Below are 26,189 nucleotides of genomic sequence, written 5' to 3' on the forward strand. Positions count from 1 at the left end.
TATTGATATTTCTCCTGGCAATCTTGATTCCAGCTAGTGCTTCATCCAGCCTGGCATTTCGTATGATGTACTCTGCATATAAGTTAAATAAGCAGGGTGACAATATACAGCCTGACGTACGCCTTTCCAGAACTGTTGGAACCAGTCTGTTGTTCCATGTCCAGTTCTAACTGTTGCTTCTTGACCTGCAAACAGATTTCTCAGCAGGCAGGTCAGGTGGTCTGGTATTCCCATCTCTTTCAGAATTTTCCCCAGTTTATTGTGATCCACACAGTCAAAGGCTTTGGTGTAGTCAATAAAGCAAAAGTAGATGTTTTTCTGGAACTCTCTTGCTTTTTCCATGATCCAGTGGATGTTGGCAATTTGATTTCTGGTCCCTGTGCCTTTTCTAAATCCAGCTTGAACATCTGGAAGTTCACAGTTCACATACTGTTGAAGCCTGGCTTGGAGAATTTTGAGCATTACTTTTTCTAGCATATGAGATGAGTGCAACTGTGCGGTAGTTTGAACATTCTTTGGCATTGCCTTTCTGTAGGATTATAATCAAAATATGTTTTTCTTCTTGCTGTTGTTTAGTCGCTAAGTCGTGTCCTTCTCTTTGGCAGCCTTCCAGGCTTCTCTGTCCATGGGATTTTCCAGGAAGAATACTGGAGAGGGTTGCCATTTCCTTCTCCAGGGAATCTTCCTGAGCCAGGGACCAAACCTGCATCTCTTGCATCTCCTGCATGAGCAGGTGGGTTCTTTATTGCTGTACCACTATCAAAACCCAATTTCATCCTAACTTTTTTAAACTTTTATTTTATAAGAAGGACATTGTGGATAAAATCTTATTATTCCTAAAATCAAGGCTGGTGATTTTAAAGCCCAAGCAAGCTCTTCTTCCAAAAAACAAAATATATTTATCATTCAACAACTTTTCATGCAGTAACAAATGTTTCAGTCTCTCCTACACAGATTGTCTCATTTAATGCTCACACAAAACTCTTTTGACAGCATAAAACATTAGAATTAACTCTATTTTTTTTAGCTAACTCTTCCCTTAGATAAAGGACAGATTATTATCATTTCCACTGGCTCTTAAAGACCATATTTAGATTCGGGGAGAAGTAAAATCACACATCTCTCTGCTCAACACTGAAAGTTAAAAATTCCACTTGCTTCTCCTCCTATTTTTTCTTATCTTATTTAGAGATACCACCACCCAGGAATTCAGGCATACTATTAACCTGAGTCACTCTATGCCCCTCTCTCTTCATCCCTCACATTCCATGAATTACCGAGTCCAGTTGATTATGTCTCTTAAATGCCTTTGGAAACAACTCTTTACCTCCCATCTTCTTTGGCACTGACTTCAGATCTGCAGCAGTGGCCTTGGAGTTCATCTCCCTGCCTCCAGTCGTACCCACTGACGTCTGCCAAAGGGAGAACTCTTCTTTGACCACCCATTATTTACAGACTAATGGCAGAAGGCTTTTCATAATCTGGCCCCTTCCCAACTAACAAGACACCCATTTATAAACGATATGCCCAAGTATTAACATCATGCTGTAAAATATACCTCTCCAGTGACAAAAACACGAACGTCTACTCTTTAGAGCACTGTCTTCTTGTTATCAAGGAAACCAGAAAGTCAAACTAATGATTATAAGGTAGTATTTGGTAAGCAAAGTCACTGCATAATCACGAGAGAGATTTTATTCAGGCTATCCCTGATCCCAATAAACTTTCCTTTATTCACAATGGAGTGTGCTTTTCCTGTGATTGGAATACAGTATTTGCATCCACTGAGTTGTCTTTGCCTCTCAGATTCTGTTAGAAAAGACTGATAAAAATGTATTTTCCAAGATAATTGCCACCTCTTTATGAAGACTTCTCATATGTCCACTCAATTAGTATTATATATCCCCCTACCCATCCTATTCTAGTTCTGTATTCAGTGTTGGGAATTTCTATTATAGGACTCATTTGTATTTAATCACTATAATAATTCATGAAGGCTATTTTCTTCTAGAAAGCTGAATGTTAGTGATAAAAAGGACTAGCACATGGGTCAGCCAGATGTGGGTTTGAATTCTGATTCTCCCACTCGCTTTTTGAGTGGCCTTTCTCTAGTGCCTTAACCTCTCCAGCTACTCTTCCCTCATCCATAAGAAGCAGATAATACGGTACTGGCTTCACAGAGTTATTGAGAGAATTAAAGGGCAAGCTGCATGGAAAACACTTTCCACAGTACTGGACGCACTCAATAAAGAAAACACTCGGTAAAGTCAATCTAAGGGATCGTCTTTTTATTCAGCCATGGCAGTGAGGAGCCCTGTGTGTAAGATGGGAATGATTAGACAGTCTTGCTTTACTCTTAGTGGTTTATCGATTTTGGAAAGCAAGAGCACTTTCTCTTTTAAAATATTTTGTCCATTATTGAGTGAAGAGACTTTCTCAGACAGCTGGAAATATGCATTTGGTTTACCTGTCTTCTGGATGAAAAACCAGACTGTCAGTTACTCGAGGAGAAGCATAATATTTTAGTTAGCCTTTTTCCCCTCCGGAGCCATGCTGGTTCTGCAGCTCTGTGGCAAGCCGCGGAGTCGGGGTTCTGTTCCGCAGGATGGGGTTTGTTAAAGTTGTCAAGAACAAGGCCTACTTCAAGAGATACCAAGTGAAATTCAGAAGAAGGCGAGAGGGCAAAACTGACTATTATGCTCGGAAACGATTGGTAATCCAAGATAAAAATAAGCACAACACACCTAAATACAGAATGATTGCTCGTGTAACGAACAGAGATATCATTTGTCAGATTGCTTATGCCCGTATAGAAGGAGATATGATAGCTTGTGCAGCTTATGCTCACGAACTCCCAAAATATGGTGTGAAGGTTGGCCTGACAAATTATGCTGCAGTATATTGTAACTGGCCTGCTGCTGGCCTGCAGGCTTCTTAATAGGTTTGGTATGGACAAAATTTATGAAGGCCAAGTTTAGGTGACTGGAGATGAATACAATGTGGAAAGCATTGATGGTCAACCTGGTGCCTTCACCTGTTACTTGGATGCAGGACTTGCCAGAACTACTGCCGGGAATAAAGTTTTTGGGGCCCTAAAGGGAGCTGTCGATGGAGGCTTGTCTATCCCTCACAGTACCAAACGGTTCCCTGGTTATGATTCAGAAAGCAAAGACTTCAGTGCTGAGGTACACTGAAAGCACATCATGGGGCAAAACGTTGCAGATTACATGCGTTACCTGATTGAAGAAGATGAAGATGCTCACAAGAAACAATTCTCAGTACATAAAGAACAACGTAACTCCAGACATGATGGAGGAAATGTATAAGAAAGCTCATGTTGCAATACTAGAGAATCCAGTGTATGAGAAGAAACCTAAGAAAGAAGTTAAAAAGAAGAGGTGGAACTGTCCCAAAATGTCACTTGCCCAGAAGAAAGATCGGGTAGCTCAGAAGAAGGCAAGCTTCCTTAGAGCTCAGGAATGAGCTGCTGAGAGTTAAACCAAACCACAATTTTCTATCAAGATTTTTCAGATAAGACAATAATAAACTTATTGAACAAGAAAAATAATAATAATAATAATATTTTAGTTAATTTTGAATCCCCAGGACCTAGAAAGTGCCTGGCACATGAAGTAAAGTGAAGTGAAGTGAAGTTGCTCAGTCGTGTCTGATTCTTTGCAACTCCATGGACTGTAGCCCGCCAGCCTCCTCCATCCAGGAGATTCTCCAGGCAAGAATACTGGAGTGGGTTTCCATTTCCTTCTCCAGGGGATCTTCCCGACCCCGGGATCAAACCCGGGTCTCCTGCATTGTAGGCAGACACTTTACCATAAAAATATGTTTACTAAGTGAATAGCTAAATTTCTAGAAACTGTTCATAAGGCATTTCTGAATTTATCATCTAGACCAGTGGTTCTGAAAGTGTGGTTCTTGAATCAGCAGCTCAGGCATATCCTTCAGTTTATTGGAAATGTACACGAAAGGGCCCTTTCTCAACACAGTGCATCAGAGGTTCCGGGGTGGAGTCTGTTAAACTGTGACTTAACAAGATATTCAGCTGACTTAAAAGCCTCTTATAGTTTGGGACCCACTGATCCAGATAACTGGGCTTCCCTGGTGGCTCAGTGGTAAAGAATCCATCTGCCAATGCAGGAGATGTGGGTCTGATCCCTGGGTCGGGTAGATCCTCTGAAGAAGGAAATGGCAACCCACTCCAGTATTATTGCCCAGAGAATCCTGGACAGAGGAAACTGGAGGGCTACAGTCCATGGGGTCACAAAGAATCAGACACGACTTAGCAACTAAACAACAACAACGATCCAGGTAATTAACACCATTTTATAAATCTCAAAAACATTATGCCGAGCAAAAGAAGTCAGAGACAGGACTTTGCTGGTGGTTCAGTGGTTAAGAATCCACATGCCAGTGCAGGGGACAAGGGTTCAATCCCTGGTCTGGGACGATTCTACAGTCTTGGAGCAACTAAGCCTGTGTACCACAACTACTAACTCTGCTGTGCTCTAGAGCCCAGGAGCCGCGACTCCTGAAGCCCTTGTGCCCTGGAGCCCATGCTCTGCAACAGGAGAAGCCGCTGCAGTGAGCAGTCCATACGCTGTAACTACAGAGTAGCCCCACTTGCTGCAACTAGAGAAAAGTCTGCACAGCAACAAAGACCCAGTACAGTCAAATATAAATAAATTAAAAAAAATAAAAAGCAGTCAGAGACAAAAGAATTGTTCCTTTTACATGAAGTTCTAGAATAGGCAAAACTAATAGAAGGCGCACAAATCCATAATAGTGTTTTCCCTAGAGGGTGGGGTGGGGGTTCGAACAGAAAGAGGCAGGAGGAAAGCAGACAGCGTGGGTATATGCTTGTGTTAAAACCCACCAATCTGTGTACTGAAGATCTGTGAATTTTGCTGCACTTAAATGCAATGCCAACAAAAAATTAAGATGAAATAAATTAATGCCCTTTGAGTTCTTTCTGTGTGAGTCTTATCAGCAGGAGATCTATTTTCACATTGCAGTCTTAAGCTGGTCTACAAGGCTCCACATGATCTGACCCCTACCTGCTTTCTCTAACCTTATCTGTCAGCACTCCTCCTGTCACTGTTTCAGTCCTTCTCCAGCAGCGACCTTTCAGTTTTCCAATGGTATACATTCCTATCCTGCACCAGGGCCTTTGCACATGTTGCTACCACTCCCTGGAATGTTTCTTGCTCTTTCTTTTCACCTGGTTAACTCCCATTCTCCTTTGGTTCTTATTCCCTGTTTTGCAGGGAAACCGTACCAAATCCTACTTAACTGTGTGTCCACGGAACCTTCTGTAGGGCTGCTGTGTACACTCGTGCAGGTTATTCATCTAAAGAACGGTTCCCAGCTGAGGTAACGGTGGCTGATATCTGCTCTAGTCCACTTACAATGCCTTGCACAAAGGTCAAGGCTGTGTCACCCGGCCAAAGGGCTGCCTTTTTCTAATTCATCGAAGGCACAGTCTGCTTGTCAAGCTGGGTTGTTTCTGCCTATGGAGGTGCCTCTTGAAAAATAGCACAAAGACACTATATGGACTAACAGCAGTCCCGGTTTTGTACTTTCTCTTCATAATACTTCACAGTTGTAGTTTTACCTTTATCTGCGTGAATCTTTGGTTACTGTTTATTTCCCCCACGACACAGTAAGCTCTATGTCACTAGGAAACTGTCTAGTTTTATTATCAAGTATTTCTAACACCTAGAACAGCGCCTGGCACACAGCGGTGGTGGTAGTGGTTTAGTCGTTCAGTCGTGTCCAACTCTGGCGATCACATGGACTGTAGCCTGCCAGGCTCCTCTGACCATGGGATTCTCCAGGCAAGCATACTAGAGTGGGTTGCCATTGCCTTCTCCAGGGGATCTTCCTGACCCAGGAATCAAACCCGGGTCTCCTGCATTGCAGGCAGATTCTTTATGGACTGAGCTATGAGGGAGCACTCAGCAAATATTTCTGAAACGCACGAGACATTTTTCACTGCAGGAAGACTAGGTTGCTGCTGCTGCTGCTAAGTCGCTTCAGTCGTATTCGACTCTGTGCGACCCCATAGACGGCAGCCCACTAGGCTCCCCTGTCCTTGGGATTCTCCAGGCAAGAACACTGGAGTGGGTTGCCATATCCTTCTCCAATGCATGAAAGTGAAAAGTGAAAGTGAAGTCGCTCAGTCGTGTCTGACTCTTAGCGACCCCATAGACTGCAGCCTACCAGGCTCCTCCGTCCATGGGATTTTCCAGGCAAGAGTACTGGAGTGGGGTGCCATTGCCTTCTCCGGGAAGACTAGGTAGATCCTCTTATTTTCCCTCTTTCCCTCCCCCACCCTCCCCCACAATTACCACACTGCTTTGCACATAAATGACATTCAGTAAATTCCTCCTGATTGACTTTAAAATGTTCAAAGAAGCCATATGATGTTCTTTTCCGAGAAAAATGGATCTGCAAGCATCTGATTACACACTGCCTGAGCGATGATGAACAGCTGCTATTTATGAAGCAGAAGAGACAAAAAAATGTTGAATGAATGAGAAATAGACTTCAATTGAAATGGTAAGGATTTAATTTAGCTTTTGAAATTCATTTCCTGATATGAAGCTTACAAAATACTAAAAGGCAACACAAAGTAGACTGTGAAAAAATTTCATTCTTTATAAATAGATTATCTTTGAACGTTTCCCAAAATAGATCAAGTACTTATTTGAAGGTTAACGGGTATTTCTGACCTGAGTTCTCAACAGTCTGATATGAGACAGACATTTTTTTTTAAATAAAGTTTTTCATAGGGGATAATTTTACAGGAAAGTTGGAAAGTTTTTCTCATTAACATCTTACATTACCATGGTACACTTACCAATATTAAGAAATTGGAACATATAATTGTTAAAAAAACTTCAAACTTTATTTGAATTTCCTGTTTCTCCAGTTATCTCCTCTTTCTGACCCAAGTGAGACAGCCTTCTGATATTCTTCAGTGGTGTGTAAAAGACTGTGTATTCTAGACATCAAGCTCTGTAAGTAGAAATACACATGTCTAGAGTTGCCTCGGGTCCTTCATCTTGACGCAGAAGTACTTTCCGATCAACCAGACTTGATTAGGATCCTTAGCTCTATCACTTGGAAGAGCTGTGTGCTTGTGGGCAACTTGTTTAATCACACTGAACCATGCTTTCCACAGGGTTTCCCTGGTGGTTCAGAGGGAAAGAATCTGCCTGCAATTTAGGAGACCCAGGTTTGATCCCAAAGTTGGGAAGATCCCCTGGAGAATAATCTCCATTATTCTTGCCTGGAGAATTTCATGGACAGAGTAAACTGGCGAGCTACAGTCCATGGGGTTGCAAAGAATCAGACATGAATGAGCAACTAACACACACATGTTCTACACATCTGTTTTGTTTTTGGCCACCGCATGGCTTCCTGGATCTTTGTTCCCCGACCAGGGACTGAATCCAGGGCCCTCAGCAGATTGGAGTCCTAACCACCAGATCACCAGGGAATTACCTCCACATTTGTAAAATGTAGGTAGTAAGACCTCTCCAACTGTGATGGTTTCTGAAATCTTTCACAGTAAGAGAATTCAGTATTGAAAAACTTGATTTTTAATAGGTAGTCTTTCGTATTTATTAAACTAGTATCATAAGAATGGCACTCTAAATAGCATACCTGTGATATTTTACATGTTAAATTAAAAGAGGGTTCAGAGGAGCCTGACTAAAGACCCTTTAACTAAACATTAGTCAGGCTCTTCTGAGCCCTGTCCTCAACTTGACCTTATCCTAGGACTTGCCTAATTCAGTTTTCACAAGAATTCTGCTAAGTTGGTTTGGAAAGAATTTTCCAGGTTTGATATCTTATAACCCTGGCATAAAGCTCAACATTCAGAAAACTAAGATCATGGCATCTGGTCCCATCACTTCATGGCAAATAGATGGGGAAACAGTGTCAGACTTTATTTTTGGGGGCTCCAAAATCACTGCAGATGGTGGCTGCAGCCATGAAATTAAAAGACGCTTACTCCTTGGAAGGAAAGTTATGACCAACCTAGACAGCATATTCAAAAGCAGAGACATTACTTTGCCAACAAAGGTCCATCTAGTCAAGGCTATGGTTTTTCCAGTGGTCATGTATGGATGTGAGAGTTGGACTGTGAAGAAAGCTGAGCGCCAAAGAATTGATGCTTTTGAACTGTGGTGTTGGAGAAGACTCTTGAGAGTCCCTTGGACTGCAAGGAGATCCAGCCAGTCCATCCTAAAGGAGATCAGCCCTGGGTGTTCTTTGGAAGGACTGATGCTGAAGCTGAAACTCCAATACTTTGGCCACCTCATGGGAAGAGTCGACTCATTGGAAAAGACTCTGATGCTGGGAGGGATTGGGGGCAGGAGGAGAAGGGGACGACAGAGGATGAGATGGCTGAATGGTATCACTGACTCAATGGACATGGGTTTGGGTGAACTCCGGGAGTTGGTGATGGACAGGGAGGCCTGATGTGCTGCAGTCCATGGGGTCGCAAAGAGTCAGACACGACTGAGCCACTGAACTGAACTGAACTGAACTGAACTGAACCCTGGAGAGTTGGATTAGGAAGAATTCCCCTACTCTTGATGTCTCCTTTAGCAAATTTCCACCCACCAACTTCCCTGAAGGGGAGACAAGACTTTCCCTCTAACCTTCTAGGTTTGATAGCTATGCCTAAGAAACAAACTAAAAGCAAGCAAGTTACCAAAATAAAAGGTATATAAATCTACTAATTTTTAATAACACATGCACAGGGGCATCATGGGGGGAAAATTGAATATCTAAAAAAGCAGTGATCTTTGACAGTTTATACCAATCTCAGTAGGGGAAGGGGAAGGGGAAGGAGATGTATGCCACTTCGGCAACAGTAATGTTTTAGAAAGATGAATGGGCTCAGAATAGAGGGGAGGTAATGACAGTGTGTTGAAAAATTTCTCTGGGTGTGGTGTTGAGTCCTGACTTCTAGTCTCTTCTTTGGTGATTAGAGTTAATCTTCCCCGATTGCCGAAACTAATGGGGAGGGAATTTATGACAGTTCAGTTCCTTTTGGAGGACTATCTTTAGGCAGAAAAGTGGAGCTCAAAGAAGTCTGTTTTTCAAAGTGTCTTCACCTCAGAATTATTACTTCCCTGGTGGTCCAGTGGCTAAGACTTCAAGCTCCCAATGCCAGGGACTGGGGTTCAAATCCCTGTTTGGAGAATTAGATACCATATACCCCAACTAGTTCACAGGCACCACGAAGACTGAAGGTCCTGCATCAACATGCAGGACCAAGACCCAGCTCAGCCAAATAAATATATAGATATATATGTTAAAAAATTAATATACCAAAGCAACATATTGCAAGTGACAAGCCTAACTCCTTCACGCCTCACTGTTCTCCTTGGTTATACATCCCCACCTACCCTTGCTGTATTCAGAGCTGAGCCCTATCTCTCTCTACTGTGACAGTCTTGACATTTATCATGATAGTACTGTTTTAACAAGCGTCAGAATAATTTTTTAACATTAGCAACAACAAGTATTAACTAATTTCTATTTATCTCTGATTCATTGTGCAAAACTTTAAAACTATCCCTCCAAGTTTTAACAAAACTCTTTAAAAATATTTTTGTTTTGTTATGGGTCTTACGAATGCTGAAAGACATCTTCCTTCCATATGTGTCCTTTATCCAAATGAAAGGGACAGAGTAAAGGGACAAAGTAGGTGATTAAATAGCTAGTCCTACTAGGGGATTGTAAGCAGGAAAAAATACGGGAGATCCCACAAATTAATGATTACTCAGGAGAGCTCATTTACTTAACCACGCAGGCTTGCTTAGCAACAAAACCATGTACTAGAAGCACAGGACACAACCCCAAACAATAAAACAATGGTGGCATGAGACCGAAATCCTGCCCAGTGAGCTCAATAGGTTAGTGATGCTTAGGACATACTCTGCACACATAAAAAACAATAACTCTGAACTTAGCTTGACCATGTAAGGACATGAAAACTTCCCTGTCCGACCTGGAGGAGAAACTGATGATGGAAGCATGAGGTCTACTCAAGAAAGACAAAGAAGGTCTTCGCCTCTTCCCCTCTCTACCTCTGACTATAAAAATGTAACCCACTAAGTACTCAGGGCACAGTACCCCCTCGCCCACCTGCTTGTAAACATCACAAGCACCCTATTCTAACAAATCGTTTACCTGTCACTTTCAGTGCGGTTCAGTTCAGTCGCTCAGTCATGTCTGACTCTTTGCAACCCCATGAATTGCAGCACTCAGGCCTCCCTGTCCATCACCAACTTCCGGAGTTCATCCAAACCCATGTCCATCGAGTCAGTGATGCCATCCAGCCATTTCATCCTCTGTCGTCCCCTTTTCCTCCTGCCCCCAATCCCTCCCAGGGCTGATCTCCTTTAGAATGGACTGGTTGGATCTCCTTGCAGTCCAAGGGACTCTCAAGAATCTTCTCCAACACCACAGTTCAAAAGCATCAATTCTTCAGCGCTCAGCTTTCTTCACAGTCCAACTCTCACATCCATACATGACCACTGGAAAAACCATAGCCTTGACTAGACGGACCTTTGTTGGCAAAGTAATGTCTCTGCTTTTGAATATGCTATCTAGGTTGGTCATAACTTTCCTTCCAAGGAGTAAGCGTCTTTTAATTTCATGGCTGCAAATTCTTCCTTTGCTTAGAGATAAACGACTGTGGTACTGAGCTCTTTGGAGCCCCCTGAAAGGACACCATTGAGTTTCACAGTCATTCAGCACTTTTTAAATTTTATGAGTAGAAGTTGATGCCCACTTCCCAGCTGCCACTGATCCCAGATACAAAGAGTAATTTGGATTAGAATTACTTTAGTTGATTACCCTTTTAGTTGTAGGACTATATTTCACAAACATCCTTCTCAACAGGTAAGTGGGGGATGTTTGTCTCTGCCCATGAACATGTCAAAGACACATCTTACTTTCTCACTGGAGACTCCATACTAGTCTCATCTCTCTCTAGCCAACTAACTGGTTAGCAGTGCCTGGCACTTTAGAGGTTCAACAAATAAGGGCAATTACTATACTAAATCCAAACTTTTTTTTCAGCTTCCTTATTTTTTCTTGAATCTTCATTACAAAAACATGTAAATTCTGCCCTGCCTCTGCCTTACTTTTCTTATTCTCAAGAGTTCTCTCCTTGTCTCCAAAAGAAGTGACTTGCAATCTGCAATATGTTAAGGCATCTAGTTCAAGGACACTAGAATTTTATGGATGGGGCATTCCTCTACTGTTGTATCCAAAGGGTGATGTAATGAACTCTAGAACACACAAAAAAGTAGATACCATCCAGTAGTGCTCAAGAAATGTTAGGTCCCTTCTTTAATCGTCATTTTTACAGATGAGGACAATGACGGCAAGAAATTTAAGTAGTCACAGCTAAGTTCCCAAAGAGGCAGGTAAGAGAGGGCTGCCTTTTATTTATCATAGTTCCCCTTTTCTGGGCTACTCCTTTGGTTATGTGGCTTAACGACCCATCTAACAAATCCACGAGGCTCACCAATGCGCTTAGCACCTGTCAAGAGCCCAGACGTAACACAAACATTTTTGTAAAACATCACAGTTTTTGTTGACTTCCCCTAAAATTTTATTGTCAAAATCATGCCAAAAAAATATTGTCCGTCATTTAAGTCTCACAGTCTCATACATATTTGGAGGTGAACATTGCTTTTCAGGCCTTGGCATTGTTCAGGGCCATTAACATTCTTTAAGACATAAAGGAAGCACTTTGGGATGTAATTCAAGGGAGTCTAGAATTATGCTTTTAGGGTATTCCTACTTAAGTCCTATCCAATATTGGGACTAATTGGACGAGGATAATCATCCCTTGCGACCAATATTCACTAGAATAAATATTCATCAAGAAATTAGGACGCACTCAGGAGACTACAATTGGGTAGCGCCTTGAGATCCATCCTTGGCCACGGAAACCCGGTGGAAGACTACCTGGTTGGAAAACAAGATTTCCAAGAGGAGGGGCCTGGAGGAGGCGGGCCCGGACAACCAAGCGCGAGCACACGCCCCAGCGCATGCGCACCTGTTAGCGGGCACCTTCCATTCGCTGGGCAGGGGAGACAGGCGCGAGGCTCGCTAGTTTTTGAATTTCTGTTCTCAACTGCAAGTGAGGTGGCGACTAGTTCCGCGCATAACGTGACACCGTTACTCCTCGAGTTCAAGATGAAGAACACTCGGCACAGACGCCCGAACCGTGAGGCGACTTCTCGTCTGGTTCCCCCCGTCCCCCGGGACCCGAGTCGGCCCGTCCATTCCACAGACTTTCGAGTCCTCGCAGCGGGGTCGGGGGATCGAAGGATTGGGCCAATTGCGGCTGAACCGTCTCTGGAAGGAGGAAGGGGGTGAGGGGGCACCCCCTCTTCAGAGTTCCGCCTCTCCCTTTACAGGGCGGTCGCGGGGAAGGGGGACGTTGGAAATAACTGCCCTCGGAAGCCGACGGATCCCACACCCGCTCCGTGCAAACTGCCGGGAGGGCGGCGGGAAGAGGGCAAGACGGGAGCGGGGACAGGGAAGGACCCGGGAAGCCGCGCGGGAGGGCGCGCGCGCGCGCGCCCCTTTTTCAGCAGTGTGGCGGGGTCGCACGCACGCCCGCCTCGGCGGCTGGGCGCGGTTTGCGACAGTGGGGGGAGCGGCGGCGGTGGCGGCGGCGGCAGCTTTGCGGCAAGCTCCGGCCGGGCTTGCTTGACGGCGGTGTGGCGGAGGCCCCGCCCCCGGCGGCAGGAACCTGGAGGGAGGCGGAGGAATATGTCCGAGAGGGAAGTGTCGACAGTGCCGGCGGGAACAGACATGCCTGCGGCCAAGAAGCAGAAGCTGAGCAGCGACGAGAATAGCAACCCGGACCTCTCTGGAGACGAGAATGTGAGCGCAGCCCCCCAGGGCAGTCCGGACGGGACTTGGCCGTCAAAGTTTTCAATTCTTTTTAAACTGGGCGCGGGGGCGGGCGGACGGCTGTGGTAAGGTGGAGTGGGGGGGAGGGAGAGGTGTCACCGCTCTGCTGAGGAAAACGCGGGCGTGGAGGAGAAAATCGAACTCGTCTCTGAGGGGATTTTTTTGAGCTGGGGCGCCTAGAGCGAAAGGAAACTTCGCGAAGGAGAGTGTGGCTGGGGCCAGAGCGTGGTGGCGGAGGGTCGGAGGGGGTCTGCCCCGAGAGCGTTTTGCGTGGAGGGGGAGAGTTTGGGCCTTTGGGGGGCAAAGTGCGGATCTGAGATTCCAGTAGTTTAAAAGGCAAGTTAGAGGTGTTTTTTTTTTTTTTTTTCTAAGACAGTTGGAAGGAGGGGCCAGCGTGTGTTACGGACTTTTAAAAAAGGGATTTAGGGACCGTGTCCTTCTTAGACCCTTCCAGGCAGTCCACGATGGGAAGAGCAGATCTCGGACGTCAGGGGTTTCGGTGACTCTCTTAAAGGGGCTTTTGTGTTTGCTCCCGTCTAGTTGGTGAAGGGGTGCCCCTGACAGTCGGCCTCACTTCTGGAGGAGGAGAACTGCAAGAGTCGTCTCCAGAGTTGGATGGGGAGCGACTCTTGAGGAAAGGATGAGAAGGGACAGTTAGTCTTTCGTCGGTTTTCACTAGGATAACGGGCACAACCTAGAAGACACTAGGCAACTGTGGTAAAGGTAGATGGCTTTAGGTGTAGGCTCGTGGGCTCGCATGTGTAAAGGTGCTCTGAAATCAGATTTTTAAACTTTTTTAAAATAGTCATAACTCTAGTCCGTCCCAACAGTTGACCCCACTGTGTTTAGGTGAGACGCCAGTGATAACCGAATTGACGTTAATTTGCCGTTTCATGTTTTAAGTTTATTCCAATAAGTTCAGGAAAAAATGTCTCGAGGGTTCATTCAAAGGTGATACTCTAAAATGTGAACGCTCCGAGGGAATGTCTTCTGAAGTGTTACAGAAGGGTGGTGTAAGTTCTTTTTCTCAGTTTGCCTAGTTTTCAGAGTAAATGGTGTATCTTACACACCAACTGAAGCACATGTATGGCATGGTATCAAGACCAAAATTTTCACTGAACACATGGGAAAGAATTCTTTTTGCAGATAGAGGAAAGATATTTGGGGGGTTGTCAGTTTGTGGGATTTGGACTTGAAATATCTGAAAGGCTTAGTAAGTGTTGATTGTTACTTTAAATCTTTTTATTTTCCTGTTTGTGCTTTCCAATCTTATATATTGGGATCTAACATTTTTGACCCTCTTCACTCCAGCCATTGGAATCTGTTTTATTTCCACCTTCTCTTAAATTTCTCTTGGCAGATTAGATTAGTGACTAGAAGCACAAACTGGATCCAGGTGATAGGTTAAAATCCGCCACTCTACTGCTTTACCCGGTTGCTTGATCTAGGTACTTTACCTAGTTTCCTTGGATTCTTATCTTAAAAATGGGGATAATAACAGTATTTACCTCTTGGGATGTTTATGAGGATTAAATGAGATAATATAGGTAAAGTGCTGAACCGAATGCCCCGTTCATAAATACCATGCAAGTGTTATTTAAATATTATTCCTTATTTTGTAATCATATTATCTAGACTTGTGTTTCTGGCCCTTCCAGATACTCATCAGGCAGAAATGTAATGAAGATGTCAATACCCAATTTAGACTGAGGAAAATTTCAGGGAACTAAGTAAATTGAAAAGTTATTTTCTTTTTACAGACCCTTAAGAGGAATGTATTCTTTGATGCATACTGAAGCTATTCAGAGCTACATGGTTGGACTAAGCCTTTGTTTTGGTTCCTTCCTTTAGATGGCGACTTTTAACCTTTTCTCTGCCTTGGACACTTTAATGAATCCTGTGAAACTTCAGAGTAATATTTTCAAATGTATAAAATACAATATAAGATTACAAACAAAATCAATGATAAAATTATAAGGAAGTTATAAAATTGTTTAAAACAAATTTCAGGTTTGTTTTAATAAAGTACTTCTTTATTACATTAAGTAACTAGACCTCACAATGACTGATAGTACTGATGGGTATAGACAGCTTTTGAGATCTGCAACAACTATAATGGAATATAAAAATTCATGATTTCCATTGCTGAGAAGGTTACAGCTACAGTAACATTAGCACATATACTGCCTGTATTATAATAGAAGGAAGTAATAGATTTCAGTTAAAAATGTAAAAATTAAGATGCAGTCTTAAATTTATTTATGAATTTATTCAACTGCATAAGTTCACAGGCCCTCTGAATTCCATCCAGGGACCCAGATATAGGACATAGGTTAAGAGAAGCAGTAAAGAAAGGGAGTAGAGAACTTTGTATAAAAATGAATTCAGAAAAAGCTAATAAGGGCAGTGGTTTAACTCTTGAGGGAGCCAAATAATGACAGGAAGGCCAAAGGCAAGTGGAGGAAAGAATGTGGTATTTGTAAGTTGGAGTTATGGTAATCTGAGCAGTTGATACTGTTAAAGTGAATCAAAGAACTGATAGGACGTTAAACTTTTTAAAAATTTAGATATAATTGACCAATAACATTGTGTTATTAGTTTTAGGTGCACAATATAATGATTCAGTATTTGCATTGCTGAATGATCAGCACAGTAAGTATAGTTAATGTCGGACCTATTTTAAGTTCATTGTATGTGTATCTGCCATTTTATTAACTTTTTCATAAAAGTGCAGCATAATTGGCTTCTGAAAGAATACTGATTGATTGTTGCCTGGTAATAAGATCAGAAGGCTGAATCTGAAGACTTGACTTGCTTAAGGAACCTGTGGCAAGATCAAGGGACAAATTACTATCCCCGTTTCCTTGTGGAGCAGATGAAGGGGGTAGTGCCATGTCTGTTATACAGTACCATTCTGTACTTTGAGGAGGAGGAGTCAAGGTGGATATCAGCTTGTGCACATACTAGATGCTCAGGAAAGGTTTGAATTTGCAAATAAAATGAAAGCATTGTGAGTGTATTGCGTTTCCATTTGATTCTGTCTTGATTTGACTATTTGAGGAGACGGGTAAATTAAATAGGTAAAAGGTGTGTGTGTAAATTAAATAGTTAAAGGTGTGTGTGTGTAATGTTCTCCAGTTATTTACTATGTTTTGTGTGGCTTCTTGATTAGCAGTTGACTCTTTAGCCAGAGTGGAAAGAAGCTGGTGAATAAATGTCTGACCATTGTATTGTTTCATTTCTCTAGTGTTTAAAGATAATTTTCAGAAACATTTTACTCAGGTAAGGGAACTGGTTAAGTTTAAGTCACACAGTACAAACTATACAGATGAAAGGAATGTAGAGATGAAATTGCAAATGGAGACAAAACTTTTCTTCAGAATGAAAGGGAAGACATTTTGAACCTCTGCCTTTGGCTGTCCACAGTGTAAGAGATGTAAGATTGTTCAAAGGCATTGAAGCAGACTAGAATCTGATAACATGGAAGAAAAGTGCAGTAGACATGAGGTTTTCCGATGAAACACAAAATTGTTTTCTACACTAAATTTTAATTAACTTTGTAAATTCAACTGAAAGGTAGGAAGAAATAGAGATTAAAAAGCAGTGATTTCGACCTAGGAACTAATCTCTATAAATATAGTTTTGTATTTTCTGTATCTAAAAGCTGATTGTGTTTACATTAAGTTACAATCTAGATATTTTTTGATATTCTAGTGGATTTTTAACTTTCTGTAATATCATAAAACTAACTTTAGAAAGCAGTACTTTAAAAATAGCTCTTAGGGCAATGGTTTCTAGTCTGTATTCTCATTGATGTTAGTGGGCACTCCATGAAAAAAGCTTCCTCTGTAATGAATTTAGTAACTACTGCCCTAAGGTGATACAGGTTTAAATAAATCTCTTTATTCCAGAGAACACTTTGGAATGTGTAATTGGAAGAGGTAGTGAAATCCTCTTCTGAGAGTAGAGGACCATTAATATATCTTGCGGACTGGAGACAGGTTATAAATTAGGTGAAATTTTAAGGTTTATAGTCACTTCTGCATTTGGAAAGATTTTACTTTATAGTGAGCTTCTGGAGTTCTGAATCATGAGTATTTTAGAGCCATGAGTCAGATTTCACCGGTAAATAGCACATAATAAGTAGAACCTAAAAAGGTTTCTAAATGGTTAAAGTGTTATAAATAAGCAGAGTTTGAATGATAATCAGGATTTTCATCTAAAATAGGAAATACTAACACACTGGCATCAAACAGCCACCCATTGCCATGCTCCAAACTGAGCAGCAAGCAGTCAAATAAACTATGAGGACATGTCAGTCAGTCAGATTTAGGAGTCACAGCTCTGGTTTTCAATCCCAGCAACCCTAACCAGCAAGACACCACCTTAGGCTCTCTAAGCAACACTTTCTTATATGACAGTATCTTGTATGAAGAGCAGTAAAGATGAAGTGAGGCAATGTAGTGTCAAGGCTGGCACAAACCAGTGCTTTATTATTTAAAGGCAGTATTATTCTTACCATTAGCATCATCAGGATTAGTTTTTTGTTTAAATTTTTGCTGAAATAGCAAATATCCACAAATGTAATGCATTTGCAGGAATACATTTTTTCATTTCTTGCAGGATTTATTACTTCTTTTACGTTGGTCAGCGGCTGTCCAGTTTGAAGTCATTTCCTAAGTACATTATTGCTGTTTCATATAGTTTTTTCTGATTTGCTGCTTATAGGATGATGCTGTCAGTATAGAAAGCGGTACCAACACAGAACGCCCTGATACGCCTACAAATACGCCAAATGCACCTGGAAGGAAGAGTTGGGGGAAGGGAAAATGGAAATCAAAGAAATGCAAATATTCTTTCAAATGTGTAAATAGTCTCAAGGTATGTGGAGAAAGACACAATCTATGGGCTGAATGCAGGGTTTCAGGATTGCAGGTTTCTCAATGGCAGACATTTTATGCTCAAGGTTCTCTGTCAAGTTAAAATTTTAAAGTTATAATAGTTGGAAGTCAGTCTTTAAAAATTTAAGTCTTACTTGTAATTGTTTTCAAGAAAAAAGGTATAAATTAAAATTTGTTTTGCATAGTTAATATTTGGGAGAAATAATAGGTTGGAGTTATTTAGATTACTGTCTTTCTCAATAGTCTTTTTATTTTTAAAAAATGTTTACTGATATTTATTTTAAGTGTCTTATATATTCATTTCCTGTTTTTTTAATTTGGGGATATTTTTCCTATACTGAGCAAAAATATACATTATAGTGTCTTGTGCATATGTTAGATTCTTTTTAAAATATCTAAATATCCTTTTAAAGTCTTTGAAAAGCATAAGAAACTATGGCCATATGGAAATTATTTTCCTATCTAGGTAGCAAAATTCATTGTTGTGTGTGTCAAATTATACTCTCTTAAAAGAAGAGAAATTAATTTCAGTGTTTTTGTGTGTGTGTGTTTTCTTCTAAAGCAAAGTGTCCCTTTGTAGTTTCATGTTAATATTTAGGTATATTAACCTATTTTTACGTAGTATATTTGGAAAATGGTTTGAACTGTGTTATTTTTATTAAATATTTCCAAAGCCTAAAACTGTGGCTTTTTAAAGGATAAGAAATGAAAGTTGTCAGACTTTAAAGTGCCTTAAAGTGAGTATGAAAGTTACTGTTAAACATCAGGAAATTGCCAGTAAAATCCTAAGGCTAAAAAATAACTTTATGAACAAAACTGAATACTTTTAGCAGAGGGAACTCTGCTCAGTACTCTGTGGTAACCTAGATGGCAAAAGAGTTTAAAAAAGAATGGGTGTGGGTGTGTGTGTGTGTGTGGGGCTGAATCACGTTGCTGTGCACCTGAGACTGACACCACATTGTTCATCAGCTTTGCTCCAATTAAAAAACAAAAAACGGAATGCTTGTTTTTTATGTACTTCCTTATAACCTCCTGATAACTGTGGAGCTACAGCCCACTGCCTCCCCAGCCCCCACTTCCAAGTGTTCTTGTTCATTATAAAACTTCTTAGGTGGTTTTCTTTTAGGATCCAAATTCAAAGTAATTTAAAATTGTTTCTATAGAACTAATAGAGAGCAGTGATTTGAATGGAATCAATTTTCTTCACTTCACAAGGGAAGAATTCAACCAGAAAACGTTTAATGAGTACTGGAGAAACTGTATTAACTCTCAGGTTATTTGTTATTTCAGAAAAATAAATTGGGTCCTAAGAGATTAAATGCATTTGTCACAATTATCCATTATATTTTGATTCAAAAGCATGCCATTTGGGTTTAAGAAGATAGAGAGCAACTATTAAAGTATTTTCATTGATGAGTACTTGTTACCTAACCTCTAAGTCTTTAATTGTTACATAGTTTTATCATGCACCAGTATTTTAAAATGTGAAAACTGGACTAACATATTTTTAAGTGTCATAAGTCAGTTTATGTATGATAAAATTGCAGCTTGCATTTTGTGGAGGGGAAGGTTTTTAATGGGAATGATCAGTTTACTACCTTTCTGGTTTTTAAAATATATTGATTTTTCTATTTTCTTGGTTATTTTATAGGAAGATCATAATCAACCATTGTTTGGAGTTCAGTTTAACTGGCACAGTAAAGAAGGAGATCCATTAGTGTTTGCAACTGTAGGAAGCAACAGAGTGAGTGTTAAGGGGCTGTTTGGCATTTGACTCATCAGTCTCTGGTATTAGTGTAACACTGAAGTGTAATGATTTTGAAGTAAACTTTGTATAGCCAATTTGACAGTATCATTCCTTTATGTAAAAATGAAACATTCTAGAAATTGTCGAAAATTAAAACTAATATTCATGACTGAAAATACATCTTTTTTCATATATACTCATAAAATTGTTCATGAAACAAGTCTCTATTTATATTTTGTTTCATAAATATTGTTCTGAGTGGCTGAAAAAATTGACTTTGCTTTTTCCAAGTGACTGTGATAGTTGTTTGTCAACTTGGAGTAACAGGTCTGTGATTTCTTAAAAATAATAAATGTAATTAGTTGCTCTCTATAAATGCAAAGCATAAATCCAATGGATTTGTATAATAGTTACTGAAAATATTTTAATTATACACAGTAAACATTTGTTTTGAATTATTTTTATTTAAGGAAGCCAGAATATCTTGAACTGAGAGAATGCATGGAAAAAAACCGTAGTGGACATGATTTGATGTAAACTGTTATTTAACTTTTTAGTTGAACCTGCGGCTGAAAAAGTGGATTGCAAAGACTTATTTCCATTCACTTCTAAATGAATGGGAAAAAGGAAGATTACTAGTGCCTACCGGGGAGTCTCAGGAGTCTGTTAAATTAAAATCATTTTGGAAAAGTTGTCTTCCTAATAATAAGTCTTTTAATTAACTTACATTCTGGTTATTCATTAATAATGTACTAGGAGTTATGAGGAATAACGGAGAAACAGATTGGTGTATTTGGAAATAGAAAGATGGGGGAAATTGACTAACTGGTATGGGTTGACAGTAAAGTCACTTGTTTTACCTTTAGCCCAAGAGGGGAAGGGAAGGAGGTGAATCTGGGAGGTATTCTGTAACTTTATTTTAATTGAGTGAAATTCAATCTTATGCTTCTTTAGTAATTGTGCTAAGCTTGTTAGAGAAATAAAAGACCATGATTTTGAATGCACTGGTTTCCTATATCTATGTTTTTAGTGTTAGTGTTCTGTTATCAGTCAAAACCAACCTGGGAGTTGTCAGCTGAGTATTTTCCAAATGTCAGCATATTTCCAAGCTTTTTTCTTTTTATTTTCTGAAAGTTTGAAAATCTTACAAACATGCATGCATCTATTCTGGGCTAAATCCTTCCTATTCCTATTTTCCGAAAAGTAAAATTTGGCTTTAAATAATTCCCTGGAAGTCTTCAAAGAAGTTTTTATATATATATAACTTTATTATTGGCTCTGCTGGGTGTTTGTTGCTGTGTGGGCTTTTCTCTACCGCAAGCATAGATTACTCCCTAGTTGAGGTACACAGGATTCTTCCTGAGGTGGCTTCTCGTGTTGCGGAGCACAGGCTCTGGAACGTTAGGGCCTCAGTAGCTGTGACACGTGGGCTCAGCATTGTGGCTCCTAGGCTGTAGAGCATAGGCTCAGTAGTTGTGGCACACAGGCTTAGTTAGTTGCCCTACATTCAGAGAAGACGCTTTTATTGGTTGTTAAAGTTCTGAAAATTTGAAACTCACTACTTAAGTTGATAACCTGGATAACAGCCCTTTTATGTTTAGCCAAGTGTATGTTATGATATGTAGCTCGAAAACAGTGATTCAGAGGGAACGTGATGCAGTTCAAAGAAAAAATTAAGGTTATTTTTTTCCGAGAATTGGGAATATAATCCATTAATTGGTTTGAATTCACTTTTAAGACATCACTATAAGCATACTTCACTAACTTTACCATCATTATTATTAATTGGCATGTTGGTGTAATTAGAATTAATACAACTTGTGCTTCAGAATGCCTCTTGTAATGTTGCAGGCTTTGTAACAAAAAGAATCCCTAGTTTCACTTAAAATGACATTGAATTATAGGTTATTGAATTATAAGAAAGTCTGCTATTTGGACCTCTTTTTTTTTTTTTTTTAATCAAAATACTTTCTAAAGACATGACCTAGTTAATGTCCATATAAAGAATATGCTTTTAGAATATTAATGTAGAGATTATCTTATTAATAGGTGATTTAAAGGATTTTTATAGAGTTCTTATAGACTTATTAAAATTAGTAACAGTATTACTAACATGACTAAACTGTAAGAAAAATGGAAAGAGATTTTTAAAAATGTAATATTACAGGGACTTCCTTAGCGAACCAGTGGTTAAGACTTTGCCTTCTAATGCAGAGGGTGCAAGTTCTATCCCTGGTTGGGGAGCTAAGATCCCACATGCTTTGGGGCCAAAAAACCAAAACATAAAACAAGCAATATTGTAAAAAAAATTCAATAAAGACAATGGTCCACATCAAAAAGTGTTTAAAAAAATTTTAGTGTTACAGAGTAAGCCCTCTGTATCCTTGGGGTTCCACATCCACAGATTCAGCCAACTATGGATTGAGAACATTCAGAAAAGAAAATTCCAGAAAGTTCCAAAAAAGCAAAACTTGAATTTGCTTTGTGCTGGCACCTTTATTTGCATAGCATTTGCATTGTATTAGGAGAAGGCAATGGCAACCCACTCTAGTACTCTTGCCTGGAAAATCCCATGGACGGAGGAGCCTGGTAGGCTGCAGTCCATGGGGTCACTAAGAATTGGATACCACTGAGCGTCTTCACTTTCACTTTTCAGTTTCATGCATTGGAGAAGGAAATGGCAACCCACTCCAGTGTTCTTGCCTGGAGAATCCCAGGGATGGGGAAGCCTCGTGGGCTGCCGTCTATGGGGTCGCACAGAGTTGGACACAGCTGAAGCGACTTAGCAGCAGCAGGAGCAGCAGCAATGGTCTAAAGATAAAGTATACTGGAGGATGTGTGAGGTTATAGGCAAATACTATGCCATTTTATATGAGGAACTTGAGCCTTCTCAGATTTTGGTATCTGTGAGTGTCCTGGAACCTATCCCCTTGCAGATACTGAGGGACAACTGTACATAATTGAGTAAAGTGAATATGTTATTAATTTTAGAAAATGATAAATGGAAAGGGCCACTGTACAACAGAAAGTTAATATTTGATGAGCAATGTTCATGAGGCAAATTTTAGATTTTCTTTTATGTTATTAATAAATGCTCTAAAACTACCCAAAGACTTTAAAGAGGATAAGCCACAGGAATTCCCTGGAGGTCCAGTGGTTGGAACTCTGCACCTTGACTGCCATGGGCCTAAGTTCAGTCTCTGGTCAGGTAACTGGGATCTTGCAAGCCGTATGGCACTACCGAAAAAAAAAAAAAAACAGAGGATAAACCACAGTTTTAGGAAGTAGTTATACTTTACTGTGAGGTACTCAACTCTATTTACTTGGAAGAATTGGTCCAGTTATATGAATAAGTTGAAAACATTGGAAATAGAAACCATTATTATTACTACAGTGTTTAATATACTCTGGAAATTATGTAATGTATTAGAGTTTATAATGGTTTCCTTAAATTTAAAGGAGTTCTCCTTTTTTAATAGTTTTCTGTATTATTTATTTAAAAAAAGTTTTTTTGACTGTACTGCACAGTAAAATAAAGTATGTTCAAAAGCTGAAGAGTGTGTTTCTGTATTTGAGATAGACTTTTCTGTATTTTTGTTTTCATTAGGTTACCTTATATGAATGTCATTCACAAGGAGAAATCCGGTTGTTGCAGTCTTACGTGGATGCTGATGTATCCTTTCCTGGGTTTTCGGTATCATTGGCTAAAGAAATTGACTTTGAATAAGTACCCCAAAGCTTTTGTACCTTACTTTCTTAACTTTATCCAATGCTATTCCTTCATTGTTACCCAAGAGATTCTTGGTATCTAGTTTTCCTGATCCCGCGAAGCCACTGTCAGGGTGGATATGAGGGCGGACAGTACAGGTGGCTAGAGATGAGTGCTGGAAATCCAGTAATAGAAAGTGATAGCAGAACGTAGTTAAAACTTGCTGTTTCTTTGACCTTGCTTAGATTTTTATCATTTCAGGGCAGGGATATTGGTGAATTTGGGTTGATCAGAAGTTGTGCCTGACAGTCATATCAAGTATTTGGTCAGCAGAGCCTACAGGGAAAAAAAAGCGTGTTTGTTTAGGAAATGAAATATTGTAAAACATGGGTTTATAAAGAAAAAGAAAGCTTTAAAAAGCCAGAGGATACAACAGTCAAAGCTTGGTGATAAGATTTCTTCCAGATTCATTTGAAAAACCTAGCAAGTAAGAAAAAGAACATTTTAGTCTTCCCTTAGGTGATAAGGAAGGAGGTGACCTTTGGCAGTATTGAGAAAGTCTCACACAGGAGAAGGTGGAAAACTGAATAGTTAACTGATTTTTATCTAGAGGCACGTAGAGTTATTGACATAGAGCCAGGGTCAGCAAATTACAGCCTGTGGAACTGGACACCTGGTTTTGTTTTGTTTTGTTTTTTAATTTTAATTATTTATTCTTAATACCAAAAACATTTTGTATTGGGGAATAGCCAGTTAACAATGTTGTGATAGTTTCAGGTGAACAGTGAAGGGACTCAGCCGTACATATACATGTATCCATTGTCTCCCAAACGTTACTCGCATCCAGGCTGGCACATAATGTTGAGCAGAGTTCCATGTGCTACACAAGGGTTTTAGTTGGTTATGCATTTTAAATACAGCAGTGTATACATGATCTTCCCAAAGTCCTTGACTGTCCCTTCCTCCGGAAATCTGTTTTTATAGATAAATTTTGGGGAGGATACAACCTATGCCTATTCATTTACATATTGGCTGTGGCTGCTTTCAAAAGACAGGTAAATAGTTGTGCAAACAGCAAAATAGTAATCAAAATTGAGTGGAAAGATTGGGTTTGTTTGATCACTTGGTATAGATTTTAGACCTAAAATCTTCATTGTTTCAACCCTGATGGTATAAAGAAAAATGGGAACTTCTTCTTTGGACATTATTGTGATCATTGATGTATTTCCTTTTCAAAAACAAATTATATTTCTTAACTGGGATTTCTTAGGCTGATGAAAACTTTTACACTTGTGCGTGGACATATGATAGCAATACAAGCCATCCCCTGCTGGCTGTTGCTGGATCTAGAGGCATAATTAGGATAATTAATCCCATAACAATGCAGTGCATAAAGGTGGGTTTTCTTGTTAAATTGTAGATCTGCTTTTTTTGTATGCACACCTGTGAAAACTTGCCATGTTGAATTTAAAATGGAGTCAATTTCTGTGCAGTTTTTAATTTGGTTTGTACTTTGCCTGTTGCTTCCTTTAGACAAGTCTTTTGAGACCTTTGTCACATTTGAATAATGCAAATTAAGGAATAAATGGGAAATTTTTATCATTTGCACTGTTTTCTGTTAAAATCATTTCTGTTCTTTTGCTTTATCCTGAGAAGCTCTAAATGAACAATAACTAACGAGTGAGGTCATTTTTCAAGAACCCCTAAATAGGAGTATGGAGTCAAGGATACTTTGTAAAGAATTAAAAAGTGAAGCCTTGGAAGCTGATACTAAAAGAAATTTTACAAATCACTTTAACCCTGGGGGCACATTAGAATTACCTGAGACTCTTAAATCCTTGCTGTGCCTCAGAATATCTGCAAATGGGACTTGAACATCTTTTACTTTTCCTTCAAGCTAGGTGATTTTAATATGCAGCCAAGGTTGAGAACCACTGCTTCAAGTGAAATTATTTTTCCATTCATTTAAGATTAATGAAAATGAATTTATTTATTTTTATATGAAAGTTGAAGTATCTTAAATTTATTATAGCACTATGTTGGCCATGGAAATGCTATCAATGAGCTGAAATTCCACCCAAGAGATCCAAATCTTCTCCTGTCAGTAAGTAAAGGTAAGAGAAACAAATATTTCCTTGTATAGTTGTATTTATTTGGCAGTGAGTTGGGTTTTGTTTGTTTTGTTTTGTTTAACTTAGGGACAAACTAATCTAAGGGAAAATTCCAAATTTAAAAAGAAAGAAGTTTTAGAAAAATCTTGGGCTACATTAGCATCCCCAAACCAAGAACTGGAGAATGGGACCATGAAATACACTGTTCCTGTAAGATGTAGATAAAATAATTGACACTGAGGATTAGGTGTGTGTTACCCTTCTTTACCATATTGCATTATGATAGTTCTAGAACTTTATCCTCAATTGAATTATCATAGTAAACTATTAATTTTAATGGCAGATCACCGAAGTTGCAACATTTTTAATAGTTTGAAGGTAGTCTAGCAAATCATCTGATGCTTTCCAACCATGTAATAAGAAATAGTGTATCTGAAAATCCATAATGCTGTTTTTTGCCTCTCTCTATAAAGCTTCTATTTTATAAAAGATTCCCTACAGGATTCCTTAAAATGCTAAGTTATCCAGCGTAAGCTCTTCCTTATTTTCCTTCCTTACAAAGAGAAAGCATTGTCTTGCTCTGTATGCCCATGTTGGCATTAGAAGTTTATTTTGGGTTCAGACAGGCCTCTGAATCATTCTTAATCATTTCTGAGCTCTCTAAAGTGATTTGAATTGTTCTTATTTCTACATTTTGTTTTTTATTGCCCTTTCTCTTTTCATATTTTTACATTATTATTCTAGTT

At 39.7% G+C, this 26,189-nt stretch overlaps 1 protein-coding gene and 1 pseudogene across 4 annotated transcripts in view; both read left to right on the forward strand.

Annotated features, from left to right (window-relative positions):
- The first annotated feature begins 2,535 nt into the window (after window positions 1–2,535).
- On the forward strand, window positions 2,536–3,531 carry LOC129653829 (60S ribosomal protein L5-like; annotated as a pseudogene).
- Window positions 3,532–12,476: 8,945 nt separating this feature from the next.
- The window catches only part of EED (embryonic ectoderm development), a 31,137-nt gene continuing 17,424 nt past the window's right edge, over window positions 12,477–26,189 (forward strand). Inside the window, exons 1-6 of one of the 4 annotated variants that reach the window (XM_055581558.1) lie at window positions 12,477–12,945; window positions 17,704–17,856; window positions 19,528–19,620; window positions 23,231–23,296; window positions 24,603–24,728; window positions 25,365–25,446. In XM_055581558.1, the coding sequence (XP_055437533.1) occupies window positions 12,832–12,945; window positions 17,704–17,856; window positions 19,528–19,620; window positions 23,231–23,296; window positions 24,603–24,728; window positions 25,365–25,446 (634 nt within the window). In that variant the 5' untranslated portion in view covers window positions 12,477–12,831. The remainder of the gene's footprint in view (window positions 12,946–17,703; window positions 17,857–19,527; window positions 19,621–23,230; window positions 23,297–24,602; window positions 24,729–25,364; window positions 25,447–26,189) is intronic. The other 3 variants (XM_055581560.1, XM_055581559.1, XM_055581557.1) reach the window with 3 other exon arrangements.

This window comes from Bubalus kerabau, chromosome 5 (assembly GCF_029407905.1).
Source record: "Bubalus kerabau isolate K-KA32 ecotype Philippines breed swamp buffalo chromosome 5, PCC_UOA_SB_1v2, whole genome shotgun sequence".
NCBI lineage: Eukaryota > Metazoa > Chordata > Mammalia > Artiodactyla > Bovidae > Bubalus > Bubalus kerabau.